Here is a 24,778-nt window from a genome sequence, read left to right on the forward strand (position 1 = left end):
ACACATAAACATTTATATACATATACATATATATACATATCTACATATACACATATCTACATATATATACACACATACATAAACACACACATAAGACTTATTGACTGAAACGGGCTTTCACGAAAAAAGTTAGGGCTTTGCTACAGGATACACCCTCCACAAGTTAAGCAAGTAAAAATAAAATAGATATTTCTGTTTTATTTAAACCTTTTAAGTTCGTATGCATAGCCCCATTTGGCTGTTTAATTTTTTTTTTCTTTCTTTAGAAAAAAAGGAGAAACCCTCATTTATAAAAGTTTGCTGCAGATGACTTAACTGAAAATAAATGAATAGTTCCTATGTGTATAATACATATTTATGTATTTTACTTATGCCTTTATTCCACCAACTTACAACATCTGAGGTACAATTTGTTACATTACTTTTGTTTTTTGCAGCACAGGCAGGTGAAGTGACTTCCTCAGGGTCACACAGTGGTGTCAGTACCACGATTTGAACTGACGGGTGTTGGAGTCCCATGATCATCTCCCCTCCCGTTCACCTCATTTCATTCATAGGAACTATTCATTTATTTTCAGTTAAGTCATCTGCAGCAAACTTTTATAAATGAGGGTTTCTGATTTTTAGATAGTGCAAACTGTTTCTTCTTCATTGACGTTTTCTCTTGGAGAGCTTTTTTCATTTCATTGAAAATGAAAGCAGCAGCTGCCAAAATATGTAGCTTTCTTATTAATTTTTCAACATTGTGTAAAATAAATGTATAAAGTAACATAAAAGGTTTAAATACTGGTTATCCTTTTACAGTAAAATATTACTAAAGAGATACAAAAAAAGTAAAATGGATATGTTCTTTTTCTTTAAGGAGATTAAATATTACTGAAGAAAGAAAAAAAAAATTAAACAGCCAAATGGGGCTATGCATACGAACGTAAAAGGTTTAAATAAAACAGAAATATTTATTTTATTTTTACTTGGTTAACTTGTGGAGGGTGTATCCTGTAGCAAAGCCCTAACTTTTTTTGTGAAAGCCCGTTTCAGTCAATAAGTCTTATGTGTGTGTTTATGTATGTGTGTATATATATGTAGATATGTATATATATGTATATGTATATAAATGTTTATGTGTGTGTGTATATTATATATATAATATATATATATATATATATATATATATATATATATATATATATATATATATATATATATATATATAATATATATATATATATATATATATATATATATGTATATATATATATATATATATATATATATATATATATATATATATATATAAAAAAGACAGCAACACTTATAACAATGACAACACAATTACATTGACAATCATGTTACGTTATTTTTAAAATGTTTCCTCACGCTCCATTCTTCCCTCACTCGTGAACAAGACCCCGAGATACTTGAACTCCTCCACTTGGGGCAGGATCTCGCTACCAACCCTGAGAGGGCACTCCACCCTTTTCCGGCTGAGGACTATAGTCTTGGATTTGGAGGTGCTGATTCCCATCCCAGCCGCTTCACACTCGGCTGCGAACCGATCTAGAGAGAGCTGAAGATCACGGCCGGATGAAACAAACAGGACAACATCATCTGCAAAAAGCAGTGACCCAATCCTGAGTCCACCAAACCGGACCCCCTCAACGCCCTGGCTGCGCCTAGAAATTCTGTCCATAAAAGTTATGAACAGAATCGGTGACAAAGGGCAGCCCTGGCGGAGTCCAACTCTCACTGGAAACGGGTTCGACTTACTGCCGGCTATGCGGACCAAGCTCTGGCACCGATCGTACAGGGACCGAACAGCCCTTATCAGGGGGTCCGCTACCCCATAATCTTGGAGTACCCCCCACAGGATTCCCCGAGGGACACGGGCCTTTTCCAAGTCCACAAAACACATGTAGACTGGTTGTGAGTTTTAACTGTTTTAGCTTGTAGTGTCACACATTTGTTACAGCAGAAGAAATTATAGGGGGGGGGGGGGTGGGGGGTCAACAGAAGCTTTGCATTCGTTCTTTGATTTTAATGAGCACATCAACATACGTTCGTATTCATCCATTTTGTAACTGGTGGATGCAGTTCAGGGTTGTGAGTGAAAAACCACCTCGCACACATCCACTTATACATACATGCACAGTGGCAGTGGCGAAACAGTCATAGCCATTAAAAATTGAGGCAAGTTTCATAAGAAATGGCTGATTGGCTACTACATCATAGATGAAATAAGCTGCTCCATTTGTTAATACTAAAATAAAATACATTTACAATTTCAGTGCTTAAAGTGCATCTCCCAATTAATATGATATGTACATGTCACTGCTAAATAGGAATCTGCAAACACTAAATTTGTGTTTTGTTTTGGTTTCTGACAGCAGACTAATGTTTATGAGCACAACCCCTAAAATGTGAAGAATATAGTAAAAGCACTTAGAATGTCATATATTAGAATGGTACATTCGTGAATGTAATGCAGTCTCTCAGTTGCGATTAAGTAAATACAGATAATTTTTATAATTGTGGATTTGCACACAGCTAAGCAATAAAAACATCTGATCACTCATGTGACACAATTTGGAAACACCACAGCAAAGGCACTTTTGCAAGTGTTCTGAAATATTGGATTAATGCAAAAAAATTTGACTCATCCATTAAATGTTACTCTTTAGTGAGTTTTTAACAAGCTAATGGTATAAATATAAATCTTACAATAGCAAAGGTTGCAAACATAACAGAGAGATTCTATGACAAACCAGATTTTAAAAGTATTTTGTTACAAAAACAGCTTTTAAGGGTTTGTTTAAATGCAAGTATCCTTGATTAATTAGGAATTCACTAATTCAAAGGTACAGATAAAATAATGAATTTTTAGTTTTAGTATTATTTTAAGCAGTATTTTTCAGTTGTTGGAGAAAAAAAAAATATCAGAATAAATTTTAAATCTGTACATGATCGGATAAATCAGACAGTCCATGATGATCACATACTTTATAAACCCTGACCTGAAATTATACTGTATGTGTGCTGCTTGGTCTAGCCTTTTTTGGTAAAATCTTATAGTAATATAACTAAGGCATGTTGATGTGATGACAGGTAAGAGTTGCCATTATCTGACAAAGATCTTTAGTAGTAAATTCTTTCTACACCTACTTTTCATTTTATGTTCAATAATCACTACATGTGGTTTGGCTCATTCGTGTACATGTTAGTATAATATTTCAGAGGTACAGTATATTCTGTGCATTTTCATCTGTTAAACAAGATATCCATCTTATTTTGACTGACTAATTTACTTTTACTTTTAGTCAACTAAAACCAATTTATTTTATCTTGACTAAAATTAAATAATTTTTTGTTGACTAAAACTAATAAAAGTAATAATAGTTAAATAACCAAAATGTGACTAAAACTAAAATTCAATTTAGTCAGAAGACTAAAACTAAATCAAAATGTGTTGTCAAAATTAACACTGTCAATGTACTTATGCAAGTTTTCGCATAACTTTGGATTGCTAAGTAAGTCAATTTTAAGGCTCAATTCAAAGCTTACTTTTTAGGTAATCCTTTTTTTTCCTCCTAATCTTTGGGTATTCACTTCTAACATACCCAGTTATATCTGCTTTCATTACATTACATTTTATTAACCCAGCCACAGGGGATGCACAAACCAGTGTGTTTCTTCGTGCCGGTCCCAAGCCAGATAAATGGGGAGGGTTACGTCAGGAAGGGCATCCGGTGTAAAATTCAAATCAATATGCGGACAACAATACAAATTTCCATAACGGATCGGTCGAGCTCCGGGTTAACAACGACCGCCACCAGTACTGTTAGCCAACAGGGTGCTGGCGGAAATTGGGCTACTGTTGGCTAAAGAAGAAGAAGGAGAAGAAGAGGGGGGAGACATGTTCAGAGGCAGAAAGAGAGGAGGAAGGTAAAGAGAGTAGAACTGAGGGTAGGAACTTTGAATGTTGGCAGTATGACTGGTAAGGGGAGAGAGTTAGCAGATATGATGGAGAGAAGGAAGGTTGATATATTGTGCGTGCAAGAGACTAAATGGAAGGAGAGTAAGGCCAGGTGGATTGGAGGTGGATTCAAATTGTTCTATCATGATGTGGATGGGAGAAGAAATGGGGTAGGGTTTATTCTGAAGGAACAGTATGTCAAGAGTGTTTTGGAGGTGAAAAGAGTGTCAGACAGAGTAATGATTATGAAGCTGGAAATTGGAGGTGGGATGATGAATGTTGTTAGTGCATATGCCCCGCAAGTTAGGTGTGCGATGGAGGAGAAAGAAGATTTTTGGAGTGAGTTGCATGGAGTGATGAATAGTGTACCCAAGGGACAGAAAGTGGTGATTGGAGCGGATTTCAATGGACATGATGGTGAAGGGAACAGTGGAGACAAGGGGGTGTGTCAAGGAAAGGAATAAAGAAGGTCAGAGGATAGTGGATTTGGCCAAAGGGATCGACATGGCTGTGGTGAATACATATTTTAAGAAGAGGGAGGAACATAGGGTTACGTACAAGAGTGGAGGAAGATGCACACAGGTAGTTTACATCCTATGCAGAAGAGTTGATCTGAAGAAGAGTGAAGACTGCAAAGTGGTAGCAGGAGAAAGTGTAGTTAAGCAGCACAGGATGGTGGTCTGCAGGATGATGTTGGAGATCAAGAAGAGGAGGAGAGTGAGGGCAGAGCCAAGGATCAAACGGTGGAAGTTGAAAAAGGAAGACCACAAGGTTGAGTTTAGGGAGAAGGTGAGACAGGCACTGGGTGGTAGTAAAGAGTTACCAGACAGTTGGGAAACTACAGCAGATGTAGTAAGGGTGACAGCAAGAAGGGTGCTTGGCGTGACATCTGGACAGAGAAAGGAGGAAAAGGAAACCTGTTGGTGGAATGAGGAAATACAGAAGAGTATACAGAGGAAGAGGATGGCGAAGAAGAAGTGGGATATTCAGAGAAATTCAGAAAGTAGACAAGAGTACAAGGAGATAAGGCGCAAGGTGAACAGAGAGGTGGCGAAGGCTAAAGAAAAGGTGTATGATGAGTTGTATGACAAGTTGGACACTAAGGAGGGAGAAAAGGACCTATACCGATTGGCTAGACAGAGGGACCAAGCTGGGAAAGATGTGCAGCAGGTTAGGGTGATAAAGGATAAAGATGGAAACGTACTCAAAAGCGAGGAGAGTGTGTTGAGCAGATGGAAACAGTACTTTGAGAGGCTGATGAATGAAGAGAATGAGAGAGAGAAGAGGTTGCATGATGTGGAGATAGTGAATCAGGAAGTGCAACGGATTAGCAAGGAGGAAGTAAGGACAGCTATGAAGAGGATGAAAAACGGAAAGGCCATTGGTCCAGATGACATACCTGTGGTGTTTAGGAGAGATGGCAGTGGAGTTTTTAACCAGATTGAAATTGGAAAGTGAGAGGATGCCTGAGGAGTGGAGAAGAAGTGTACTGGTGCCGATATTTAAGAATAAGGGGGATGTGCATGACTGCAGTAACTACAGGGGGATAAAATTGATGAGCCACAAGCATGAAGTTATGGGAAAGAGTAGTGGAAGCAAGGTTAAGAAGTGAGGTGATGATTAGTGATGCAGAGTATATTGGGAGAAGGATGCTAAGGATAGAGCTGCCAGGGAAGAGGAAAAGAGAAAGGCCTAAGAGAAGGTTTAGGGATGTGGTGAGACAGGACATGCAGATGATGGGTGTAACAGAACAAGATGCAGAGGACAGAAAGATATGGAAGAAGATGATCCGCTGTGGCAACCCCTAATGGGAGCAGCCGAAAGAAGAAGAAGATTACATTACATTTTATTACATCGCCTAGATTACTGGAATTCCTTATATGTGGGTCTGCCAAAATCTGCTCTGTCGCGCTTTTAGCTGGTTCAGAATGCGGCAGCTAGATTTTTGATTGGGTCGAGAAAACGGGATCACATCTTCCCCATTTTAGCCTTTCCCCACTGGCTACTGGTGAGGTGTCACATTTAATTTTAAAATCTTGTTGTTTGTTTTTAAAACCTTGCATGGTCTCGCTACAAAATATATCTGTGACCTCCTTCACCCCTATGTGCCACCAAGAGCACTGAGGTCATCTGGACAACTGCTCTTTGTAGTGCCAAGATCTCGGCTGAAGTCTAGTGGAGACAGAGCTTTTTCAGTTGTTGCTCCTAGGCTTTGGAATGACTTACCTGCACATCAGGTCTTCATCCTCGATTGAGATTTTTAAAAGTCGGCTTAAGACCTACTTGTTTTCTTCTGTCTTTCATTGTGTATGATGGGATTGTGGTGGATGTTACAATTAGTTGTTTTATTAATCTGCTTTTGCATGATTGTTTGTATTGTGTTTATTTTAATGCTTTTTTGTACAGCACTTTGGTGCAACCTCCGTTTTAAATGTGCTTTTATAAATAAATAATCTAATCTACATTTTGCCTGGACTTCAGACTGCGTTGTTTTAAATCATTATTCCCAGTGAATTTGCTGCGCTCGCATTCGCCCTTATTCGTTGAATTATTCACAGATAATAATTTGTCCGGTTTAGGATAACTTTTTTTCCAGCATCCCATAATGCTTTGTGAGGCCAGCATGTCATTCTTCGGAGCTGTAACAGCCAACACTGGATGGGCCTGCCCCCTGGGTATATAATACTAATCATTTGCATTACAGAGTAGTAACAAAGTTTGTGCATCTCTCACTACATTCTTTCTTCTTTGAACTAATGGAGGAATGGTTGCGGAGTGGTTGGCACTATGAAGAGCACATGGTCCATGCTCACAGTTAGTATCGTTAGTCTACTGGCCAACACACTGCAGATTTGAATATTGGGAGAAACTCAGGGTTAGCTGAGCTATTTTTATGAAACATAAAAAGCACAAATAACGAGTTATCTCTGCTTGTCGCCAAATGTGCAGGTCAATCTAAGAGTTCCATGTCAATAAAAGAGGAGGCGTGTGCCCTAAGTATATGTAATTACCCACGTGGAGAATGACAATAAACCCTGAAAGAGATAGATAGATAGATAGATAGATAGATAGATAGATAGATAGATAGATAGATAGATAGATAGATAGATAGATAGATAGATAGATAGATAGATAGAGAGAGAGAGAGAGAGAGAGAGAGAGAGAGATAGATAGAGAGATAGAGAGATAGATAGATAGATAGATAGATAGATAGATAGATAGATAGATAGATAGATAGATAGATAGATAGATAGATAGATAGATAGATAGATAGATAGATACTTTATTAATCCCAATGGGAAATTCACAATGCCACCAAACACAGAGGAGACTCTATGAAATAATAATTATAACAAAAGATGTATTATTATTCATGAGACATTATCGTTTTGATAGAAGAAAAAGTGCAAAGCATCAGCACAGACAGTTTGGACAGCCATCAGCACAACTGCAAAAAATAGAACGATCATAACTCTTTTAGGGCTGGTTTTTTTATCCTTTTCTCCCAGGGTTGAATATTAAAGAAAAAAAAAAAAAAAACAACTCGGGTTTCTGCAAAGCACACAAAGCAATAGTTTCTCACATAAACCAATATAAAATGTCCGTTGCTACATGCATTGCCCTGTGCGCTATGGCGGCAGTGGCAATGACCTACTTACTGTCAGGCTGTTTTATGAAAAGCACACAAAGCAACAGTTTCTCACATAAATCAACATAAAAGTGTTGACTATGATTTCGGCATTTCCACTTTGTTTTAGCGAAATATATGATTGTGCATCTCTGACTGCATTCTTTCTTCTTTGATCTCACAGAGGCAAAGTGATGCAGTGGTTGGCACTGCTGTCACACAGTTCAGGTTGCCTTTTTGCCCACAATAATTAGTCCAGTATAGCAGACGTTTCCCTAGCCCTCAGGGACACTTTAAAGATGATTGCACCATTATAATCCACTCAAATCTAGTTCAGTTGATGCGTCCCAATTGACTTCAATGCATTTTGCCAAATTTGGCAATATTCACGAACAATTCCATGATTTCTCCAAACTCAAGGCAAAGCGAACACTGCGGAGTTCTGTCATCATTAGTCCTTGAAAAGCACTTTAAAATTTATTATTGTTATACTTAAAAAATTAAAAAGACTTCAAAACAAATCTAACCCTTTATCTAATAAAACATTTAATTACACAGCTGGGTACAAAATTTTAAAAATGATCATCAACAATACGGTTGAGGATATCTACACTCCGGCTATAAATGATAAACAGGTTAACTGATTCATTTAAGCATCCTGAGATTAAAGATTAGGTGTGACAACAGGTACGTGAATAAATAAACCCATTTATACACTGGAATAACTTTTTTTTCATACCTCTTTTCTGGTGTAAATCCTGAGAACCACCAATAAATGTGTCCTGAGTACTGGGGTTCATTGTGCTCTGGTGTAGGGCTGAATCTGAATTGGTTCTGAAAAAGGAGAAAAAAATACTTGAGGCAAATAATAGTGTAGTTCTGCTTAGGTTCTGGAAAAAAAAACCAACATGTATTTGCACCTTAGTTTTTGGTTGTAACAAAACTATAGCTACTTTAATTTTTCACACAAAAATGAACCTGATGCTTCACCCTGTAAGATGAACATATTTTTCAAAATCAATCTTTTGAGTTCCTGCTGAGATTAAATTTGACAAGGATGCATGGCAAGGAATGGGGTGTGCTCTGTCAGCAGCTTCCCTTTCAAGCTTTTTGTTTCTACACATTGTGAATGTGCAGTAGACACTGACGGCCGGAGCACACAAAATATATGAACATATTAAATTACAACTTTTTGGATGATTTTATAGTTAAGATCTGCAGCATAGAAGTAAGACTGTGATGTAAATATTTATGTAAGAACTTTTGAGTTAACAGTGTTTCTACAAAAGGAAAATATGAATGAAAATTAATTGCATGGTAAAAATTTAAGTTAGAAATGCAGCATTTTAGTTGCTTAGAGAATGCCATGAATTCTACCAATAGTTATATTGTATTTAATTAGCTGTACAATTGTAATTAACTTGAAATCATGTTTACATTCCTTTGATGTTATACACTGTGATTAATTTGACATACCAGGAAAGTGTGATTTAAATTAATTAAATACAGTGAATATGTAATATAAATTTAAACCAAGATAAATCCTGTCAGAACCTATTCCACCTTTATTGCAAAACTGGTGAAAAAAATCAAAAAACATTTTGATAAAAAAAGAAAAAAATAAATCATACAAAACCCTGGTTGTATTAGAGTTCATACCCTTTAATGATCAAGGATGTGGCTTTATTCAGAATCAACCAATCACAGTAAGTCTCATCTCATCTAAGATCAGATAATGTTTGGCTTTTCCTGTAGGATTATTCTGATATGTTCTTGGTTACAACATACTCCAAAGTCCATGGCCCACAAAGCACATTTAATAAATGAACATAATCAATCTATCTATCTATCTATCTATCTATCTATCTATCTATCTATCTATCTATCTATCTATCTATCTATCTATCTATCTATCTATCTATCTATCTATCTATCTATCTATCTATCTATCTATCTATCTATCAATCATTGAAAGGTATCAGTCAGGACAGGGGTACAATAAAGTATCCAAAGCATTAAACATCCCATGGAGCACAGTGAAGACAGTCATCAACAAGTGGAGAAAATATGGTTCAACAGTGATTCTACCAAGATCAGGACATTCCCTCCAAGACTGATGAGAACAAGGAGAAAAATGGTCAGGGAGGCCATTAACATTAACACTAGAATCCCTGAAGCCTATGAAAAAAGTCGTAATCCCGGGCCACCTTAAATCCCTTTGCACCTCTCCATCAGCATCATTGTTTTGCAAATGTGTCAATCAGCTAAAGCAGCCTGCTGTCCCATCCCCTGCCTTGACAGAGCTCAGCTCTGGCTTGAGCTGGGAGAACTTTTTGCCAGAGCTGAGCTCCATCAAGGCGGGGGACGGGATAGCAGGCTGCTTGCTGCTTGTGCTGATCAACACATTTACAAAACAAAAGATGCTAACGGAGAGGTGCGAAGGGATTTAGGGTGGCCCGGGATTACGAGTTTTTTCGTAGGCTTCAGGAATTCAAGTGTTAAGTTTTTTGAATGTAAATAGGAAGAACATTAATTAAAACATAGTTTTGGATAATTGAAATTTATGGACAGATTCAGCAGAAGGACCAGTATATAACTATAGCGGTAAAGAAGTGAAGTAACAAAAGCATGAATTAGGATTGCTCCATCATGAAAAGTAAGAGTAGAGACAGGCAATATTGCATAGGTGATAAATAAGTTCACTCTTAAACAAAAACCTTACAGGTATTTGGGGTTGCCTAAAAACTGTAATTTGCTGTCAGACCAGTTTAAAAAAATATATTACATAATGATTTGAAAATGATACCACTGCTTCTCCTTATTATCCTTCTGCCTACTTCAAGGAAGAACAAGACATAAAAGAAGGGCAGTGACCTGGCCTCAGACCCCACCTCCAGTCCCACCTCTTCAATGCCTGCCATGACAGACTCCTCCTGAACCTTAACATAGTGTCAGTCACTGGCCAACTGAAGAGGAAGAAGCACTGGTATTACCTAACTGTGAGTTCTGTACTGAAATCATGTCTGTTTTTCCAAATGCCAAAGGCAGTTAAAAAGGGTTACACCCATACCCAAGATCTTTTAACATTGTCTTTTGTGTTCTGTGCATTATGTACCCAATGAATGGAAATGAAGTACTGAATTGCGAATGAGGTCTCAGTTTTTGTCATTGCTTTAAACTAAATAACAATGATATGAGAATTATAAGTAGAAAATCTGTTTGAGTTCATTAAAGATACAGAAATAATGCAGCTATTTGACACATCTAAACATACTGTATGTAGCCAAATAAATGAATGAAGACATAGTTTTACTGCTTACCTTCTCCAACTGGTGTCCGGTGGAGGTGACAGATACACAGAGCCGTATGGACAGCTGTCAATGTAAACTGGTGGTTAAGGGTTTAACCAAAAAAAACTTCCAAAGCTGTGCCAAGTACTACTCCGTAATTACTCTATCAAATGGAGTTGAAGGCAGCAGATATTTTAAATGCAGTCAGTTATCTAGGGTTTACTAATAGTGTAAACAGTGCAATGACAGAAGCATACCATATAATTATCTCAACACTTAGAAAATAAAAAGCTAAAAAGAGGTAATAGTGTAAGTTAAAATCAAAGCTGTATTGAAGTATATAAAATCACCAGACAATGGCTAGTAGAAGAAATGTAAAATATTATATTATTTACGAATGTTCTGTAAAAGAAGCAAAATTCCACTGATGATTAGAGCCAGGTGAGGAAAAAATAGTTTAAAAAAAAAAAAATTTTGCTCATTAAAGAATTTAAACATTAGACAAAAAAGGCTTTCATTAGCTAATATTATCATTAAGCTATGGAGTCATTACACAAAACTTTTGACAATGACTACTCAATTTATAATTAGACTAATATATTTAATACTGGCCGCCGTTGTGAAGAGGGGGGCTGAACGCACCTCAAGGAGACGTGGCCACTCCTCCAAATCCCCTCTTAAACGGTGATACAATGGGAAACAAATTCCTTTTCTTTTTTTTTTTTGAACCTCCTCTTTGCTCGATCAGCTGCTGGCTTTCTGCTGCCGCCATGCTGTGTGATCTGCACTTCACTCGCCTACCCCCTTCCCCCCCCCCCCCCCACCCCTTTTCCTGCCAGTGCAGTTGTGTAGTGGGGGGCTGAACGCACCTCTAGGAGACATTGTCACTCCTCCGAAACCCCTCTTTAACAGTGATACAATGGGAATCAAATAACAGTTGTTTTTTTTACCTCCTTTTTGCTCGATCAGCTGCTGGCTTGCTGCTGCTCCTGTGCCACGTGATCTGCATTTCGTGCGCCGCTACTAACGTTTTAAAGTCACTGCCTTGTCTCTCTTCTCCCCCAGACATCCAACACTATTCAATCTCTTTTTGCTGTTCCATTATTTCACCAAGTGATATTTTCCATTTGTTTGCACTAATGTGATCTTCACTCTCATTTTTTTGAGACTTTCGAAATTTTCCTACTTCCATTATCTCTAACCTGCTCTGCATGTGTATCATGGGACTTGCTTCCAAAGGTTGTAATGGGACGTGAAAGTGTCTCTCTGTCTCTCTTTAAAAGATCTCTCTTCAAAAGATCATATCTCGTCGCAGGAAAAAAGTCTTGTCCCAAGTTTTTTTTTTTTTTTTAATAATAGAGAGATGTTGCTTGAACACAGACAACATGAAAGATACTAGGCATTTCATTACTGCCAGCATTAATCATCGGGGTGCTTTTTTAGCACCCTAATCTACTAAAGTTTGGGATTAAAAGCTGTAGTGATGCAGTTGTGGTTTAATATTATTTTAAGAAATTACAAACATTGAGTAACATTAAACATTAACACAAAACTTACAAAATTAAAAGACAGGCTATATTGTTGTCAAAAGGCTAGAAGAAAAAAATTTGATTCAATTAGTATAAGACCTGTCAGATCGAAAAATCATTGTTCCAATATAATTAATTTTGAAAATGGTCTTAATTGGAGGAAAAGGTTGATGGACAATTGTAAAATAATGGAGGTTTGTTTTATCTTGCATTTATTTTGGCATTGTATTACTCTAGACAAGCTTTTCAAAGCTGCAGTATTTTCCAGATCTGGTTTTGCACATCAGCCTTTTCTTTATTTTGAATTGTTCTCTTATCATCTTCATTAGTAAAACTTAACAGCGACACCACATTACAACATAGTTTGAGACAGTTTTCTCTATCCCACGGCTCTACTTTTTGAGTAAAGCAGTAGTTTTTCTAAACACTCGTGTACCCTAAAAGTATCATACTGTTTCTTATCCTATTCCAATTCTCTCCCAAATCCTGACTGCTGTCAGATGTGAAGACATTCTAATTAATGCAAATGAAAAACAATCATCATACAAGGGAATGCAAATGTTTGGGCACCCTTGCTTAAAATGTCTGGTATTGTGTATAGTTAAGTAAGCAGAAGATGAACTGATACACCAAAAGGCATAAAGGTAAAGATGACACATTTCTTTTCAGCATTTTATGCAAGATTAGTGTATTGTTTTTGTTTTGTACAATTGTACAAGGAAAGGAACACCATGAAAAGGTTTGATTACCCCCAAAATATTTGAAGTCTCAGATCTTAATTAGCTTGTCAGAGCCAAGGTTTGCTTACAGTCATCATTAGGAAACCCCAGGTTATGCAAACTGCAAAGCTGTATAAAGTATCTAGCTCAACAATCTGCAGCTATGGGCTCATCTAAGCAGCTGCCTAGCATTCTGAAAAATAAAATAATTGATGCTCACAAAGCAGGAGAAGGCTACAAGAAGTGTTTTCAGGTAGCTGTTTCCTTAGTTCATAATGTTATTAAGAAATGGCAGTTAACATGAATGGTGGAGGTCAAGTTGAGGTCTGGAAGACGAAGAAAACTTTCTGAAAGAACTGCTTATCCAATTGCTAGAAAGGCAAATAAAATACCCCTTGTGACTGCAAAAGACCTTCAGGAAGATTTAGCAGACTCTGGAGTGGCAGTGCACTGTTCTACTGTACAGCAACACCTGAACAAATATAACCTTCATGGTAGAGTCAGCAGATGAAAAGCTTTCCTGTGCCCTAGCCACAACATTCAGCGCCTCAACTTTGCAAATAAACATATAAACAAGCCTGATGCATTTTGAAAACACGTCCTGTGAACTGATGAAGTCAAAATAGAACATTTTGGCCACAATGTGCAAAGGTATGTTTAGAGAAAAAAGGGTGTCGAATTACAGGAAAAGAACACCTGTTCAACTTTTAACCATGGGGGTGAATCAATCATGCTTTGAACACCTCATGAGGCACAAGCTGATGATTTTGGCAGGGTCCTCACAGTCCCACAACCCAAACATCACTGAAAATCTGTGGATAGATCTCAAAAGAGCAGTGCATGCATGACAGTCCAAGAATCTTGCAGAATTAGAAGCCTTTTGCAAGGACAAATGGGCAAAAATACCCCAAATAAGAATTTAAAGATTCTTAGCTGGCTACTAAAAGTATTTACAAGCTATAATACTTGTCAAAGGGGGTGTTACTAAGTACTGAGCATGTCAGATGCCCTTACTTTTGCTTTAGACCCCTTCATTTTTTTTGTATTTTGTGAATGATCGAAATAAAAAATGTACTCTTGTTTTAAATATTAAAGAAATGTGTCATCTTTAACTTTATGCCTCTTGGTGATCAGTCTGCTCACTTAACCATTCACAGTAACAGACATTTTAAGCAAGGGTGCCCAAACTTTCATATGCCTCTATAATTCTGTTTCTTTCATCACGGTGTAACATTTAGTACTTCTGGTTACTTTTTTTGTTCAAGACTACCGTATGTTTTGCTCCATAAGACGCACCTGACCATTAGACGCACCTAGGTTTAGAGGAGAAAAACAAGAAAAAAAATATTCTGAACCAAACGGCGTACTAATATGTTTAATAAAATATAGCAGAATAATATTTCAACCATGTAAATTCAACAGCGTTATTAAGAAACATCATCACTGTCATTAACAAATAAGGAGAGACTTTAAGGTTCAAGCACTCTTCTAGTTTTATGGGAACCCCAAGAACTCCTCATCGCTAGTGTCAGAATTTAAGAAGCTCAGTTGCTCACAATCACTTTGCAGGAGCACGTACCTATCATCACGCACGTTTGGACCAATGCTCCCTGAAGTTATATCGCCAGTCTAGTCCCATCTATATTTGTAATGCCACAAAGCCCTTCATCTCGTGTTTTGTTGTGGGTTTCCAGTTTGAAAAACGAGAATGCGGTGCAAGCACAGCCCTCGATTCAAAAAATTGCTCTGCATACCTGTTTGTCTCGTCTGACAGTAGCTGAAAGGCAGCTTCAGGAAAGAACAGCCTGAAGTGGTCCAGCGGCTGGTAATCTGTCGTGTCCAACAGCAAGCCATACTGTCTTGTGAAGTCCGGTAGCCAGTTTGGCTCCCACGGATCAATGTCTAGGTATTCCTCCCACACAAACCTTGCCATAGGTGCTCTGGCTGCTCAAATGGTGTCCCGATCAGCTGATGCCAGTTCCTCACTCTCTTGTTCGATTTCCTGATCACTCTCAACAAAATCAGATTCTGAAAATCAGAGTCCGACTCAGTGATAATGCGCAAAACATTTGTTTTCTGCACTCGCTTCGCTCCCTCGGGAGATGTCGATGCCATCTTGCCTTTGTGTACATTTGTTTACATTTCGCAACTCACGCACACGCAAGGATTAGATGCCGAGTCAATGAGTCTAACATTCCTCCAAGAACAGAGGGAATGCCTGTAATGTATCAGTGAGTTTTGTCGCCCTCTACCCCTGGATGTCGACTTTTGTCAGGTAATACACATCATGGTCTGTGACGCAATATTCGCTCCATAAGACGCGCAGACATTTACAACCTTCTTTTGGGGGAAAAAAAGTGCGTCTTATGGTGCGAAAAATATGGTAATTGACTCACAGCGCTTAAACTTATACAAAGGGAGTACAGCAATTTCAACTCTTCAACCTTAAGGATCAAAAGTTGCTTATCTGGAAAATATAAAATAATAAATGTGTTTAATATGTTTAAGCAATCATAGGTGATTTTGTATGGGCTTCATATGAGATTACAGGCAGTGCTAGGTACATCCGGGTGTATTTTCTTTTTAATCAAGTCACTTTGTACACACTAAGAGTCCCATTTTGGGAAAAGGCTGTGTTTTCAAAGCTTCTTTCATTTTGGAAAACTTCATTATTCACACAACAGTTTCATGAGTGCTTCATGCTCTGTAGGCACACCATGAGTGAGAAACAAAAAAATGATATATGGAAATGTAGTGAAGCATGGTGCTAGTGTGCCTGGCTCATGAGGATTTAAGTTCCTGACTTTATGGCTCACTGTTCTAACAAGTATCTGCTCACCCAGTCATCAGTTCTGGAATGAAGGCAAGACCGTGATGCACATTTTTCCCTTTTATAGGGTGCACCTATGTGTAATTTTGATGGCTCTTGTATTATAATAAATGTTGGTGAAGTACTGCAAGACTTTTTTTCTTTTGGTTTTGTTCTTGCTGTGGCTGATACCACTGTCGTTACAACAACAAAAACAACAATAATAATAATAATAATGTAGTATTTCAAAAAATAACATGAATGTACATGTAATACTCATGATCCTATTTCTGAATATATTAAAACATTTACTTATTTTGGCTAATTTGACAGCCCTAATTAGTATAAATGAAACTGGAAATTTTAAAACATTATGTTACAATTTACATTTAGAGTCGACACATTTTTAAGTACTCTGACTCCAACTCCAGTAATTTAATATTGCTTTCGACTCCAATGAGCAATACTGTCTAACATTAGCCAAGAAGACATTAACAATCGTTAAATAAAATAGCTACTTCAAACAAATTTTCAGTGCACTGCTTACTGAAAAAAAAATACTAATATTGCATTTTTTGCAGGCTTGGTTAAAAACTGAGACAGATAAGGCAAAATTAAAGAGCTTAGCACCACTACACATTTTCTATTGCTAATAAAACTGCGTAACAAATTAAAGACCTATTACGCAAGGATATCTGGCGGCCATGCTTGTCCACAGAGAGGGGGCGTCTGTGAGGAGAGGTGAGCCTATTCCGATCTCTATATACTCTGTCAACTAGGCCATGATGACGAGTTGTCCGGCTTGTGTCAAGTCCAGATGTTTGAAATGGAGTCTACAAAAATAAACAGCATAGACATATATATATATATATATATATATATATACACATATATATATATAAGCATAAATTGTGCACAAAACAGTGAACATGCGCACAATGGCAACCTCTCCTTTATCAAGACCTTACAGAGATTACCTTACTATTCATTCTGTGTGCCTAGCAAGTGGTCATGGTTCACACTCTCACCTGAAAGGGCAGGTCAATTGTGCTGTTTCCAATTTGATTCACATTAGGTAAAGATCCACCATAGTATTGGCCACGGTTTTGTCCCAGCTGCAAATATTGAGTCTTCTGGAGCTGCAACTGTACAGGAAAAAAGAAAAGAAAAAGAGTTACATACCACTCCTCCATTTCAGTGACCCTGAGCTTGAAGTGCTGGATCAGCTGGAATCTCCTGCAGATGTAGCCCTCATAGAAGACTGGCTCCTTCAAGCCAACATCTAAAAATTACAACATCCAACAAGACATGCACTTCCCTTGTGTCATTATTAAAATTTGAGTTAGGATTAATAAAACTGCCTTAACTTTTTTTTGTATTTTATTAAAATTAAATTAATTAACTTAAACAGAAAAAGCAGATATTTAAGCACAACAAATTAAAGAATCACTACAGTTATTTTACACCTTCTGACCCCATAAGCTCCTGTTATATTCACCCCCTAGACTGCCTGCTGTTTTCTCTTTCTATGAAGTTAACTTAACTTTCCTGTCTGTTCTCTAACTTTACACTCCTCTTATTCCTTATTTGAAAGCTCTACACTATCACTATTTGTACTCCTTTGTGTTAACAAACCCTTACACTGTTGCCCTCTTAACTACTCTGCTTTCCTGACCACTAAGAACTGTTCAATCTAGAAAAACCTGCTTAGTGAATATCCACTGCTAGATAATTTCTTAATGTCTTGTCTACTCCTACAGCCACTTGTGCCTAATTGGTGTCTTAACATTGGCCATCTGCCTATGTACCATTGAACCCTTTTTCGTTACCATCTTGAAGCCAGCCACTGCCTTTCTTTTTATCCCCACTAAGGACTGTGAAAAATATTTGACAAAATTAGCAAAGTTTTTGTTCTTTTAAGAATTAGGTAACACTTTAGTTTAGGTAATGCAAAAACGCATCTATTGTTTATTTAATATTATGTAACAAGATAGTAAGAAACATTTCTTATGGTCTTAAAAACACTTACAAAGCATCAATTAAGTAATTGTCTCTGCAACATGATCTCCTAAAATAGTTTCACTTTGGAATGGTCTGATGTGGCTTAACTGAGACAGTTTTTTCTTAATATACTTGAGTATAAGAACGATAAATCCTTCATATGCAGTTAATTTTACCAGCATGTCAATATGCCACACTGCACAAACTTGAATGATCACTTTACAGATGCTCTATAATGTTAGTAAGATCAAAAAAGCCTTTGTCAAGCTCTTGTTACACAACAGTATAGGAGTAATATAGGCATTCTGCAGTACCTAAACTAACGTGTTTCCAAGAACTGTGCTAATTTAAAAGCTGTTATGTAAAATCATCATGCCCTGATAGGGTGGGTGTCAGCTGCTCTAATGTGTGTCAGGAAAACATTCCTCACACCATCACATGGCTACAACAAGCCTATACTGTCGACACCAAAGTGGATGGTTCCATGAAATCATGTTGTAAACCTTGATTAATCCAACTAAGCAACTTTTCTTCCTCTTCAACGGTCCATTTTTGATGCCATTGTACCCACTGGTGATGCACTTCCTTGTTTTTTGCTTAGAACATCAATACCTGAACATTGTGTTGATTATGCTACAAATTCCATAGTTTATTTCTGATAAAACAATGTGTTGTGGCCTGTCTGTTTACTTATATTATTCTCACCATTCCATTTGACTACTCTGATCCACAAGTTGTTTTCATCCAAAGATTGGGTACACTCACAACCTTCCCACAATCATCAGGTAACTGCATATTTTCCTGGCAACAGGGAGCTGCAAGGCTCACGATTTATATAATATTTAAGTACATTTTGCTGTATTTTGGCAGATGAAAATGCCAGAGGTGATCACAATGATATAATGCAAATCAAAGCATGAGTCATGAAAAATGCAAATAAAATAAATAAATAAATAAAAGCCAACGTTACAACTGCAAACTTTTGCATAATCTACTTCCAGCTACCCACACTCATACACACAATATGCAGACAAGTGTTGTGAAAATTGGAATTGCAGAAGCAAATACATGAATACAACAGAGACTTTCTCTAACCAGCTGGGCACCTCATTAATAAATACTATACCTGCATCTTCAGAAAACTCAAATCTATATCATTCCCTTAGCAAACTTAGACAATTTATTCAACCTCCCTACTGTGGAGATATAGGTATGATTTTATTCTCTGGTAGTTTTTCATTGTCACTCCAATCAACCCAGTCATATGTTTATGCCACCACCCCAGTTTGTTACTCGGCGTGGAATTGGAACCTTTATTTTGTCAGATGTTTAAAAAAAAAAATTTAAGTGGAACTGTGTTCCCATACTGGTTTCATCTTTACTATAGATCATCAGAAAAAAGCAGGCTGATGACATCACTGGTCTAGTAATGAGCTGGGGGAAGAACTAAAATTCCAAGAATCAATGTAGCAGTATAGACTCAGCCGTGCATAGCCAGCCTGCCTAATAGTTGCCACAAAACTAATTTCACTCTGTGCTATTAGGTAGGTAGCAAGACTGTAGTAAAGGCATTGCTGCCTTGTGTATTTTTTTAAATGTTCATCTTGGCTTATTTTTTGCAACATACACTTTTTCAAGATATAGTGTTACACATGCTCCTGAACAGACATGACATGAAAGCTCTTATTGCATTTTGAGCTGAGGAAAGTATTCATCATGACAAAGAAACTTTGATTATTAGTAAGATGGTGAAATACATCACAATAGTATGCAGCATAACAAACAAAAACATAAAAAAGGTACATAAAATTAAAAAAATACAAAAAAATCACAATTAGTGACAGTTATTTCTGCCAATATGTTGCAAGTTGTTAAGAAATTAATTACAAAGGATTAAGAAAAAATACATACTAAAAACAGTTTGTAAACCTGATTCTGGCTGTTAGTTTAGTTTCCTAGTAATGTTAACACCAGGGCTGTGGAGTCAGTAGATAAATCCTTTGACTCCGACTCCTTAGTATTTAATATGCTAATGTGTTTTCCATGTTGATTGAAGGAAGGCAACATACATGTCAGTTAACCACAGAACTACTGGATAGGAAGCTGACTCTCTACCGTATTGGCCAGTTTAAACAAAAGACACGAACCCCTGAACGCACATCAGGCCATAGCACACACCTACATCATTACACTTGTTTACACTGAAATGAACTTGTTAAACATATTATATCTGAAATAAAATGAAAACACTTTTTGTAATGTGCCATAATCCAGATTACAATATATGAATGTCAGGTTGTATAAACAGCTCAGCTGAACTTCACACTAGCAGTAACATAACTATGCACTGGGCTTTATTCAAACATCATGAGAAGTACTTAATTATGACTATTGTTTGTGAAATGGGACATTTGAATTTGCTGTATTTTTTTTTTACATTACAATTTAAATTTATTAGGAGTCAGAGTTGGTACATTTTTGCTGACTCCGACCCCGGCTCCAGGTACCCAAAATTGACTCCGACTCCACAGCCCTGGTTAAAACTACCCCTTTCTGATTCTCTGCATTTTGTTCCTGTACATATGGGGAAACATTAGTGAAGGTTTATGTGCTTTTACCTAGGAAACTTGAAATATACACATTTCTCTTTCTGTAATCTATATATCTTGCAAAAAGTGAACACTCATTAAAAAAAAGAAAAACTTAATTTGGAAAGCAATTAAAATTATATGTGAATTTTAACATGCAGTGTATTAACTTAGCAGTTGTTTGTTTATGATGAGATGATGCTCCAAATTCTGTGAAACACAGAGGTATTAGAAGAACTGGTCTTTCCCAGCAGCAGTAGCAGTAATTTCTGCACTGCGATGAATGAATGGGACTCACCGTTTCATATGACTACTTTCATTAGTTAGTCAAAACTAGCCCATTGAGCTCTGATTTAGTATTTGTAATTTAAATAATTATACAGGCTTGGTAGCTGCATTAACAATTGATGAAAAGCAGAGAAAAAACTCTTACTAAATCTTTGTGTTGTTTAAACTTTGTCCCTAGACAAAGTAATGCATAATAGACTGCTCTCAACTCTGGAGCACTAACTATGGCACAGTGTAGGCATCATTGTGGTCTTAATGCTTAGTAAGTTTTGAGATCAATTTTCAAAACTACTGGAGTTTTACGACATGGAATGGGTATACAAAATAGATTTTTTTTCACTATGTTTTTAAAATGATGTCTTCTGGACAATTTCTGAACACTTGCATGACTCGTTCAGCCATTTCAAGTGGAATAGAGGAGATTTTGTGGATAATACCGTCCTTGAGGGCTTGAAGGTTTTGAGGTTGGTGTGTGTATACCTTCGACTTGAGATAGCCCCACAAGAGGAAATTGAACGAAGCGAGATTAGGCGAACATAAAGGTCAACCAACATTGCCATGCAGGGAGATCAGCTTCCCCGGAAACATCTCCCACAAAACTTGCATGGATCTCCACGCTGTATGAACTGTTGCTCCATCCTGTTGAAACCAGGCATCCACTACATCCATTTCTTCTAGTTGGGGGCCGCAAAAAGTTCTCTAGCATTTCAATGTAACGTTCTGAAGTGATGGTGACCATTGCTCCCCCTCCTCAAAAAAAAATAAGGGCCTACAATGCCAAATTCTGCAACGGCGCACCAAACTATAACACGCTCACTGTGCAGGGTTTTCAAATTCTAATGAAGATCACACAAGGTTGGTTTCAGCCCAATAGCAAAAGTTTTGCTTATTTATGCAATCATTCAGATGGAAATGTGCCTTGTCGCTGCACATAATGATGGCATCTCGATGAACGGTTTGTAGAATGTTTACCCACAACTCTCTACGGCTCCCCCAGTCTCTTGTAGTGTGTTCCTGCACTACCTTAATTTTGTATGGAAGGAAACTAAGGTCCTCATGCAAAATCCTCCTCAAAGACATGTTGGAAATTCCTACGGCACAAGCATGTTTGCACACTGAATGTCTAGGAGACTGAAAAGTTGATGCCCTTACAGCCTGGATATTTTCAGGTATTCGTACAGTCCAAGGAGGACCTGAAGAATTTCTGTTCAATGTTGTACCCGTCTGTCTAAATTTGGATGACCATTGAAGAACTGTTCTCTGATTTGGGACGTTACCGTTACGAGGACTGCAGAAGTGTGTTTGGTAGGCGTGTTGCGTAGTGATGATGGATTTGTTGTTTTTTGAAAAATACTTCGACAGTGAAAGCACAGTGCACACCAGAACAAGGCATGCTGTAGACTGCACACTACAAGGGATTGCCATTCAAAGGACACCCACCCCAATCCACTCGGTTGCCTCTACCTCGCTCAATGACCTTGACAAATGTGGTACTTCATTTTGGTTCACCCTGTAGTTTCCCATTTGGAAATTTTATGTGAGCAATCTTTGAAGTGCGAGCTCTGAGTCGCTCTACTGGAGAAAAAAATTACACGCAAATTCTGTAAGTATTAGCGTAATGTTGAACTTTTACCTCCTTCAATAATACAGCTTAAAAACGATAACTTGGTCAGCCAGAAACAGCACTTTTGTGGGTGAATTACGTTTGTAGCTATACAGTATGATACACTTACATATACACAAGTATAATCCTTGGCTATAATTTTAATTCAACTTAATGGTATCTTGATAAAGGAGGTATCAATTTCTACTGAAAACATTTTGACAGGTTCCATATATTAACTTAAATTGCAAACAGAGTAGTCAGAATTAGAGTCAGTGGTACTATAAATTGAGGAGTCAGAGTCTAAGGTTCTGTGTATAGACTGTCCAACCTGGAATACAGGAGTCTTCTTTAATTGCTCTTCAGTGTTTATAAGAAATGTGTATCAAGTCAGCAAAGAGATAACCTGAAAATAGCTCTTGAAACAGTGTATTGGCGGAGGTAGAAAAATGAACATTCCCGACACAGAAAATGTTCTTAAAAATGGTGACTTTAAAGCTGTTATAATAAATGCAAAAATCACTAAGATAGGAACCTCAGGGTCAAATGTATCAGTAAAAGAATGGCACTTTTTTGGTGCTACAGAAATATTTAAAAACCTATTTTAGCAAAACTATAGCCCAAAAAGCAGGCATTAAAAAAATCTGTCCTTAAACACACTATGAAGGAGTGAGATCAAAAATCAAAAAAACAATGTCCATTTTTCTAATGATGATATGAGTTAAGCATTCAACATTATGTAACGCTGCTCATGGTAATGATGTACAATAAAAGATCAGTGAAATATTACATAGCATGTCTGGAGTAAAATGATGCTAAAATTAGTTTGAGAGAAAACATATTGTTTTCTTTGCCTTTGAATAAGATTTTTAAAACACATTAATATTATATTTGATTACTGACATTTAATCTCACAGCTCTGGTGTATTTACATCCAAGCTTATTAATAAGGGGTCATCAGATAGTCTGATCTGTATAACTTTGGGATATATGAGGAAAACCAGATTATCCAGCAGGTAGTGCTAGGCGGTATACTGGTTCATACCGAAAACCGTTTATTTTTTTTATGATATGGATTTTTCTTATACCACAACACCGGTTTAAATTGCCTAAACGACGTTCGGAACGTGGCGCAGCAGGAAGCTGTTTAAGTGGGGACCTTTTTCACTGCTACACCGCTAAACACAGATTTGTTGCACTAGGGCTCTTTTTCACTGCTACACTACCAAATAGTGGGCGGTAGCATAGGTATGTCGCGTGGTGAAAATGGACAGAGAGCATTCCGAAACTGAACTAAAAGTAAAGTTGAACATGTGATGAACAGAAGAACTTTTGCTGAAAAAAAGGAGTCACATCTGTCGCCTGGAGATACTTTAGTTTTAAAAGGTCAGATGTGTAAATACTGTTTCTATACTACTGGATAATACTGCAAGCCAAGTTGTACTTGTTTTTGTACTTGCTAGTGTATGTTTTGCTTGTATTCATTCTGCGATGTGCGCAACTCTGAATGGATGGCATAATTAAACATGTATAACAAAGATATTTTTAAAGTTCTGAACACTCCGTCGGCTAAGTTAATAACTAGTTTTAATTTCACAAAGACGTTTATCGTGTGGTGATTGGTAATTATCGTGTGGTTTTGGTAGAGAGCAGGAATATCATGAAGTGAATGGATTCTGTGCGGTGACTGCTGCAGGCGCCTGCTCTTAGTGCGGAGGAAGTCAGTTTAAGAAGCATAGTGATTAACGACTGGGTCGGGGAACACTTAACACAAAGTATTTGATGTGCTGCATTAACTTGTGACGGGGTTTGAGAAAATCTAGTAAATTAAACATTGATTTTAGGATGAAGTTTAGTTTACAACATTCTACTTTAATTATAAAATAAACTGAGAATAAAGTGGAAATGTCGACTTTAATCTTGACATAGTCAACATGTCGAATTTATTCTCGACATATAGTTTGTTTTTTTCTTCCGTGTCCATATTTTTTTCTCTTCACAGTGGCCCTAATGCGCTTCCATAGGGCTATACCACAAACAGCATTATAAATGCAAGTTGCAGTTTTTATTATTTATGTATATAGCTTAGCTTGAAGCAAGGTCCATACTAATGCAGTTTGCCTAAATGATGGTACAGTTGGTAAGATGTCATCACCAAGATTGCACTTGTTTTATTTTATTTTAATTTGGTGAATACTGTGTAATGCACCTGGGCTTGAAGCCTTGAAGTAATGGTGCAACTATCAGTAATACTATTATGTATTTTATTGTTATTATTTATTAGTTTAAATATTATGCAGTTTAATGATGGTAGAATTGTTTAAAAAGTCACTTTAACGTGTCAGTGGACAGA

General features: G+C 37.1%; 1 protein-coding gene across 3 annotated transcripts in view; it reads right to left on the reverse strand.

The window, feature by feature from the left end:
* crtc1b (CREB regulated transcription coactivator 1b) overlaps positions 1 to 24,778 on the reverse strand; it is a 162,280-nt gene that overhangs the window by 93,644 nt on the left and 43,858 nt on the right. For all 3 annotated transcript variants that reach the window (XR_007936490.1, XM_051935056.1, XM_051935055.1), the window contains exons 2-5: positions 16,974 to 17,090; positions 16,639 to 16,778; positions 10,919 to 10,978; positions 8,338 to 8,432 (exon numbers count right to left, since the gene is read on the reverse strand). Coding sequence is in view for 2 of the 3 variants with exons in the window: in XM_051935056.1 (XP_051791016.1) it covers positions 8,338 to 8,432; positions 10,919 to 10,978; positions 16,639 to 16,778; positions 16,974 to 17,090 (412 nt within the window). In the remaining variant the exon portion in view is untranslated. The remainder of the gene's footprint in view (positions 1 to 8,337; positions 8,433 to 10,918; positions 10,979 to 16,638; positions 16,779 to 16,973; positions 17,091 to 24,778) is intronic.

This window comes from Erpetoichthys calabaricus, chromosome 12 (assembly GCF_900747795.2).
Source record: "Erpetoichthys calabaricus chromosome 12, fErpCal1.3, whole genome shotgun sequence".
NCBI classification, from domain to species: domain Eukaryota; kingdom Metazoa; phylum Chordata; class Cladistia; order Polypteriformes; family Polypteridae; genus Erpetoichthys; species Erpetoichthys calabaricus.